The 8,741-nt window shown below is 31.9% G+C and overlaps 1 protein-coding gene across 1 annotated transcript; it reads left to right on the forward strand.

Annotated features, from left to right (window-relative positions):
- Positions 1-884: 884 nt before the first annotated feature.
- LOC112529664 (pectin acetylesterase 8-like) lies at positions 885-4,539 on the forward strand. Its single transcript, XM_025141003.1, has 12 exons — positions 885-1,212; positions 1,308-1,390; positions 1,766-1,898; positions 2,001-2,080; positions 2,153-2,239; positions 2,417-2,541; positions 2,819-2,879; positions 3,033-3,086; positions 3,432-3,509; positions 3,718-3,823; positions 3,991-4,136; positions 4,323-4,539. The coding sequence occupies exons 1-12, from the start codon at positions 1,083-1,085 to the stop codon at positions 4,410-4,412; spliced, it is 1,173 nt and encodes a 390-aa protein (XP_024996771.1). The 5' UTR covers positions 885-1,082; the 3' UTR covers positions 4,413-4,539.
- The last annotated feature ends 4,202 nt before the right edge of the window (positions 4,540-8,741 follow it).

Here is an 8,741-nt window from a genome sequence, read left to right on the forward strand (position 1 = left end):
TTAGATCTGTCAAAAAAATCTGATATTTGATTTAAACGTTTTGTGCATCCTTACTACCAACCATTACACACCACATGCCATGGTGGATGCATGTAGAGGCTAGGCGGCTCCAACCAATTTTCCCGACATAAGGAGAAAAAAAAATTTACAGTTCTTAAATGTGTCACCAGTATTATGATTCAGTGTGTGCCACAACAAGGCATTGTTGCTGGAAAATGAGAGGCTAAATAGCATAATGAAACCTTAACTATAAATCGAAACCACAAGGGTGGTGTCTGATTGGTTTAAGCTTGGCTCCAAATGTCAAAAGTACTAGGAGGTCACGGGTTCAAATTCAAGGAGGAATAAGAATCCCCTTATGGCCACGGAGGTTCAAATGCGGTGACTCCGGACTATCTGCAAAACAGGTGGTCGTCCTGAGATTAGTCAACTCGCATAACGAGTTTGATATCCAGGTTAATAAAAAAACTATAAATCGAAGAAATTAGATTTGATTTTTTAATATTTTATGTGAATTTGGTGACTGTAGTTAAACTTTATTTTATAATTTTTACTTTATTTTACACTTAGTAATATATAGTTTGTGTAAGCATTGAAAAAAATAAAATAGGATCCTCCTCCGCCACACGTTTTCTGTAAACCAAAATACAACTCAATAGTCAATAGACAATTCTAAACCTTGAGGGGTTGTCATGACATATATCAAAATTTACAAGCATAATTTGAATTTACTGAACCCAAAAGGGATCTTTTTGACTTAACCAAAACTTAAGGGGCATTATATTAATTGGTTGATATTATAGGGATCACAATTGAAACCTAATTCCCAATAAATACCTCTAGTCCCACCTTTATTCCTTGACCCATTCCCTGTTTTTCCTTAGACATTTGACAACGTTGCCGTGCTTCCAAAACTCACACACCCATTTCTCACCGCTCCCCCAACACACACGCACACAGACATACATATATGCATACATATATATATACACACACACACATGTATTTGTATATCTCTATATAAGCTTACACCTTTTCTAAGCTCAAATCTTTGTAGGGTTTTGGTACTAAAATAGGAAAGGATGAGTAAAGTAAGATCAAAAGAGTGGGTTAAATGCACAGTAATAGTGTGCATACTGTTGTTTCTAAAAACAGAAGGGTTGGAAGAGGTGGGGATAACCATCATTGAAAGTGGGGTTGCCAAAGGAGCAGGTACTTGATTTGCCTTTTGTATTTGGTATTTCTAATAATAGAAAGTAATATATATAGAAAGAAGTGATTAATTATGGGTTGTGTTGGAGGTGCAGTTTGTTTAGATGGAAGCCCACCAGCATACCAGCTTGCTAAAGGATTTGGAGATGGAGTTAACAATTGGTTGGTTCATATACAGGTTGCTTAATTATGGTCCTTCTCATCTTTGTGTGTGTTTGTTCAAATAGCCTAGACATTCTATTTCTAATAACGGAAAGTTCTAAACTTAGAAAGAACCTATGTGTATTTACTTGAAGTATAGGTGTATTCACATATGAATGATAATTTTTGTGTTTAAAAAAGATGATTAATTAACGATGATGACTAAAAAATGGTTATGTGTGAATTCCCGAATGAGTGGATTCAAGCTTACGAGTATGCATGTGCATATCTAATTAGACCACATATAGGTGGTACGTTTGTTGTTGTGAATGTATTTTGTTCTTTCTTTTTTCTTTTTTACTGAAAGAAGATTTTCACCATGAGATGGTCAAAATAAAAACTTTTGTATCAGGGGGGAGGATGGTGCAACACAGTAGAAGATTGCGTTTACAGGAAAACAATGGACAACGGATTAGGGTCATCCAAGTTGATGCCGATGTTGAACTTCACAGGGATTTTGAGCAATGAACAAGAACAGAATCCGAGTACAACCCAAATATCTACTTCTTTTGAAAATAAGAACCCATAATCAATATTAAGCTTTTCAATATATTGTTGTTCTTAACGAAGGATCGTTTTACTTTCAGACTTCTACAACTGGAATAGAGTCATCATGAGATACTGTGACGGTTCATCATTCACCGGAGATGTGGAAGAAGTCGATCCTGTAAGTCAATTAATATTTTTAAAGGCAAAGTTCTATAAAAGTTTAAATTAATTTGTCTCCCTTTGTATGTAGGCCACTAACCTTTACTTTAGAGGTGCAAGAGTCTTCAATGTTATAATTGAGGAGCTCATGAGCAAAGGAATGAATGATGCACAAAATGTAAGCCAACCCTTGTCTTCTTATTCTTAAAAAATAGTATATAAATACTGCTTATTTTATCAACAAACTAATGCGATATGCTGAAATCGATGTTATGGTTCTTTCTATGATATCGCACCAATTATAGTTGATTTGATAGTTTTTTTAGTTCATTATGCTAAGAAAAGATGTCAATAGGCTCTTTTATCTGGGTGTTCGGCTGGTGGGTTGGCTTCAATACTGCACTGTGACAAGTTTAAAGGATTCTTCCCATCAAGTACTAGAGTAAAATGCATTGCTGATGCCGGTTATTTTGCTCACGTGTAAGTTCATCATGTTTGTTTACTACGAACGTTCGTAATATTTCTGTTTCTTTGGTACAAACGGACCAATCAATTTGAAGTAATTCCATTATGCATGACTCTCTGACACATGCGAAACATAGTCTATAATGTGTGAAAGAGAACCAGTCATTAACGATAATCTAAGTGGTGTATTACATCAGATGAATGGTATTGCACATTATGTTGTAATGCAAATGTCAGTATAATTATTCTATAAACAGGATTCTAATTTATAATCCAAATTATATTTTCACAGGAAAGACCTATCCGGAGAGTACCGTTTTGAAAAATACTACAACGACGTCGTTACATTACATGTACTTTCTCTCTCCCTCTCTCTATCATGCATAGATCTTATCTTCCCCACACCTTATCATTAAATAAGATATACTGAGTTTGTTTGATTTGGTTTGGTTTATAGTTTACTTTATATATATTATAAACAAATAGTTGACTTGTTATGGTTGTAGGGATCGGCAAAATATTTACCATCCGGATGTACTTCAAATATGACACCTGGTTTAGTAAGCACCCTTATTCTTCTAATATGGTTGTTAATCGTTTTCCTTGTCATCTACCTTTCAAAAGCTACAAGCTTTTTGCCAAACTTTCAAAAGCACTCCGTTATTCTCCAAAACCTTTTCGCAATCATTTTTTTCGCAAGCTGGTTTTTTTTTTTTTTTTTTTTTTGCAGTAACAGACTTTGTGCTGCTCTTATGGTAGAGGAAAAGTCTATGTACATTCTATCCCCCAAACCCTACTTTTGAATAGGATATATCGAGTATATTTTATTGGGTTTGGTTTTGTGTTTTCCTTGTCATAGTTTGGTACGTATGATACTAATCGTCAAAATTCAAATGGCGTTGTAGTGCTTCTACCCACAATTCGTTGTGCCGTATATCAAGACACCTATCTTCATACTAAACTCGGCGTACGACACATGGCAGGTTTGTTTTCATGACTTCCATTCATGATATTAGAATCCTACATCGGCTAAACTTGGATCATTTCTCTTCTATATACGTTGAAACCTCTTTTATCTTCTCTACGGCTTTTTTGTAGAGTAATTAATATAGAGGTTTCACATATTCTCACAGATAGTACGTTATTTCTCATTAGCTTTCTCTAAATTAGCGTACATAATTATGATATAAGGTATACTACATCTTGTCATCAAACGAAGCCGATCCCCAAGGAAATTTCACCAAGTGTAAGATGGATTTGAATGAATGCTCCACACCTCAACTCCAAAGGTTCCAAGGTTAATTATCCCTGAAATTCTCTTATTGATTTAGCTATATATTATTAATCCGGTTTCATAAATTTCTCAAGAAACACAAAGGGTTAATTTAATGTGATTCATTCGGCAAAAACATGTGATTCTAGGATCCGAATGCCACTAAAGTTTTGTTGTTCTTTGTGTTCCAGATTTTAGGTCAGACTTTTTGTATTCAGTTTCAGCCATTGGCAATGATTCTTCCAATGGAATGTTTATAAACACTTGCTACACTCACTGCCAATCTGAATTCCAGCCAGCATGGTCTGGAAATGATGCTTCAAAACTGGACTACAAGGTAAAATATAATCTCATGTCTCTCCATGTCCACCAATCACGTGAAAACAAATCATCATTTCATTATGATTTGTGAGACAACAGGGGACATGAGAATTTTATTTCTTCACTTTGGGTATATATATGTGGAAGAAGTTAATTAATATTACTTTGTTATTTTTTTATCTAATAATGAGAGCTTTTGCAGACCATTTCAGAGGGAGTTGGTGACTGGTTTTACGAGAAAAGTGAGTTTCGAAAGATAGATGACGAGCATAAGTTGCCACATTACTGTTAGCTTTCGCTCAATTATCTCAAAGTATAGCATACGAAGATACAATAAAGTTAAGGACATTGTCTCTATGTACTTGTTGAAATAAGTTGTCCTTCGAATAAAATAAGCGGTAACTGCGCAACAGAATTCACCACAAAGTGTCACAATATTTTCGTCTTTCCTAAGAATAGGCATGACCTTTCATAAAAGAACACCTCAAATAGGCATCAATCTTAGGTCTTTCACACAAAATGTGTGACGCGCTGGCTTGATTTGTCAACGAGGCATCCTTAACAAGTTGTTTAACAAAAATACCTCTTCATAATACCAAAAATACCCTTTAACTATGGCAGAGTTTTAGAAGTAAAAGAAAAACTTGTGAACTAAATAAGTGTTGTCGGTCTCCTAATAGCAATCGTTAATCGACGACAGATAAAATTGAATTAGAATCCTATTAAGAAAACGTATTATTTTTAAATAATTGTAATATAAAATAATAATTTATTTTGGGTCCCTCCATTATTGTTTTGTCTTCGTACTTGCCTTGTGGAATTTTAGTTTACAACACGGACCATATTCCTGTGGTACCAAACTGATATTCGTCGGTGCACGTCATAGGTCAAATTTACTCGGTTTGCGAAATTAACAAAATTCATGTTCATTTAATTACACAATCCGACTTTTTCATATTAAATTCAATTAAAATAACAAATAACATCTTATTTATATCTATATCTATATCTATATGGTGATCAAAACCTAAAAGTATTAACTTCAAATATTTAAAACTTTAATGGTCAAAATATAAAAACTACAACGTTGAATGGAAAAACAAGAAACAAATTCTTGATCACGATGACAGAGGTCAAAAAGAAAGGGGGCCTCCTGACGCTAAAAGAGAAAGGAGGCAATAGACCTAGGGATAGTAAAAAAACCGAAATCGATGGTGAAAACCGAAACTTTCAGGTCGGGTTTGGGAAAATGTTATCGGGGACTGAGCGGGGACGGTGATCACCGGCCTGGCCCGGCCCAATATGTATATATATATATATATATATATATATTAATTTTAATTTATATACATACATACATACATATATATATATATATCATTACAAGAAAATAGTAAAATTAAAATTTAAAAAACTTTTATCAACTTTACCTCAACAACCCAAATAAAGCTCACGAAAAAGTCTAGTTTATTTGTCTAAAATCGTTATTTTAATTGTATGGTGTTTGAATTTCTGTTTAGTTTTATATTGTAATCTAATACATTGTTTGTAATTGATTGGATTATGTTTGAGACATTTAAACTTACATCATTAAGAAAATTGTAATTTAGTTTTAGTTGTGAAAATTAGCATAGTGTAATTTTTTTTCAGATCGGTTTCGGGTTCGGTTATAACTAACGGTGAAAAAGAAGATTTTTACCTTTAACGGGTTCTCCAACAGAGATCAGGAAAACCACAGAGACCCGATGGGAATCCTCGTTAAGATCCCCGACGGGGATCGGGACAGTTACGGGGACGGTTTTAACTATCAGTTTCGGAGACGGAGATACCAACACCCGGTCCGAACCCGACCCGTTACGATTCTAAATAGAACATAACAATCGGTGGAAATGAGGGTGAACATATATACCATAATTCTTGAGTGGCTTTTAGACATGTAATACATTTAAAAATAATAATATAAAATGGAGGTCACGGAATAAAAAAGAAATTTGTTATTTTGTGATTTTAATAATCACTAATTTTATCATATCATGTCGTACATAAATTATATTCTCTTTCTTACACATATTTTTCAACGACTTCAAATTATAATAATTATATAAGACTGATTTACACAATTTAATTACCTATTTTTAACTTATTCATTTAATTTATAACTTTTTAAGTTATAATATATATTTTTAAAATATACATTTACATATTTTCGTAACAAAGTATTTAAATTTTTTATTTAATTTAAATATATGTGATAATAACTCAAATAAAACACATTGATTATTGATATTAGCATAACTTGGATATCCAACGCATTTTGCAGATGGTCTGGAGTCACCGCATTTGAACCTCTGTGGCCACAAGGGGATTTTTATTTCTTCAAAAATTTGAACCTGAAACCTCTTGATACTTTTGACATTTGAAATTAAACTCAAATCAATCAGACACCATCTTATGATTACCATACTTAATTTTTTTTTTTGGTCATTGTCGTGGTCGAGCCACTTGCAGTTTTTTATAGCGACTATTTTGGTGATATATAATCACGTGACCCCCAAATTGGCTCACTTGCATGCCTACCCGATATTCTTGGCTACTTTTTGAGATAAATTATTAAAATCATTCAAACTTTATATTATTAAGATATTTGAAAACTATATATTATCTCGATTTTTTTTGGAAAATGATTTGGAAAATCTGTTGAAACAAAAATTCTCAAAATCCCCATTTTAAATAATCGATGTTTTTAACTTTTGAATGGTCATTGAGGTTTGTCTTTTGTTACGGTTTTAGTTATTGGTCTTAAATGTGTGTTAGTTGCAATGGTTAAGTGCCTTCAAGTGTTGGCACATGGGGCATTTGAGTGATTTTTACCTTTTATTGGTCTTAAACGTCTCTTAGTTGCAATCGTTAAGTGCTTTCAAGTGCCGGCACATGGGACATTTCAGTGATTTTTACCTTTACTTGTATTTTAAAAGTAGTGTTGTCTTTCAAGCTTATATTCAGTATTTCAAAAAAAAAAAAAACTCTCGTAAATCAACCATGCCCCAATCATCAGCACACTCTTACCGTCCCTCACGTCCATTTTTTTCACAATGAACTACCCGTCACTGCCCCTTACCTCCATTTTTGCAATGACCCCTCCCCTCACCTGTTACACTCTTATAATAGATGTAAATTTAAATCAAATGTCTAAATGGAAATAAAGCATATCAAATATAAAATCACCCAAAATGGGAAATTAAATATATATTAAAAGAGAAACCAAAGATTATGATTTAACAACATGAGGTTTAAGTATTCCTCATATCTTGAAACGTTAAAATGAAAATTAAAAAGTTAATTTGACTATATGAGTCATGTTTGTTCTCCCATATTTGGAGTAAATAGTTAACTTTTTTTATCATACAACTTAATTATTAGTTTTAGTATATATAATCATCAATATCTTTATATATATATATATATATATATATATTAGTTATATACTCGTGCAATGCAGCGGGAGCCATGAATTTTAACGATTTTGAAGTTCCAGTGATTTTATAAGATAAGATTTAACGATGATATAGGTTACACTTGGTCTTTACATATTAATACAATTTGAATAAATAAGAGTTATGGTTTCAATTACAGACTATCGATGAAAAAAATTGTATGACAGTTTAAAATCCAATATATTTAAAATCCAACATATTTAAATGACTTCACAAATGTGTTCGATTTACACCAAGAGCAAAGAACCAAGAAACTTGAGTTTTAAGATAAACACTCAAAACCAATAAAGAAAACTACAAATTTGACAGATCATAAGCAATGAAAAGACCAAAAAAGATGGGTTTTAGAATGAAATTTCAACTGCTTACACTCTTTCTTGTCTAGAAACTCAGATTAAGGTTGAATTAATACATGTATATATATATTTCAAAAAAACCCCAGAACATATTATACAGTGCAATTTGGACAGCCTAACCCCAAAATATATAGTATATATATAAATAAATAACTATAAAATATAAATCGTAAATATTAAAAATATTTTTTCACAGTATATATAATATATAATAATATATTTAAGTTAAAAACTATTCTATATTAGACTCATTTCGAAGGTATTAACGAGACGATTATAATGATGTAACTTGTTAAAATAAAATTGTAATTTTTAAATATGTTTTAATTGATATACGATTATGTATGTTAATTTGATAAAAGTTTAAAATGAAACATTTAAAAGTAAAGAAAGTAAAATAAATTAATTAATTAATTATGGGGGTATAAAATGTAAATTTAAAATTATAATTTTAAAAAAAATGGTTGTGAGATGATGAGCGTGTGAGGGGGTGAGTGTATGTGAGGAGAGGAGGTGAAAAAGTGACCTATGGATAGTATAAAGGGTATTTTGGTTATTTAATACTTTTGTTAAATTTGCTTAATAAGATACTTTAGATATATATATATATACTAGAAGCGTACTCGCGCAATGCAGCGAGATACATCGTGTTTTTAATATTTTATTTTATTTTTTATCTCAGTCGATGTTATAATATGGCTTTATGTGATTTTGAGAAAGCGATGATATTTTTATTTTTGAATAAAATATATGTTTGACGATATCATAAAA

This window comes from Cynara cardunculus (genome assembly GCF_001531365.2).
Source record: "Cynara cardunculus var. scolymus isolate 2C chromosome LG 16, CcrdV1, whole genome shotgun sequence".
Taxonomy (NCBI): Eukaryota; Viridiplantae; Streptophyta; class Magnoliopsida; order Asterales; family Asteraceae; genus Cynara; species Cynara cardunculus.

Bases quoted from the DNA above. Each gene is read 5' to 3' on its own strand.
- LOC112529664 (XM_025141003.1), top strand. From the start codon at position 1,083: ATGAGTAAAGTAAGATCAAAAGAGTGGGTTAAATGCACAGTAATAGTG. The intron at 2,880-3,032 runs GTACTTTCTCTC...TTATGGTTGTAG, and splicing joins ACGACGTCGTTACATTACAT to GGATCGGCAAAATATTTACC. The intron at 4,137-4,322 runs GTAAAATATAAT...GAGCTTTTGCAG, and splicing joins CTTCAAAACTGGACTACAAG to ACCATTTCAGAGGGAGTTGG.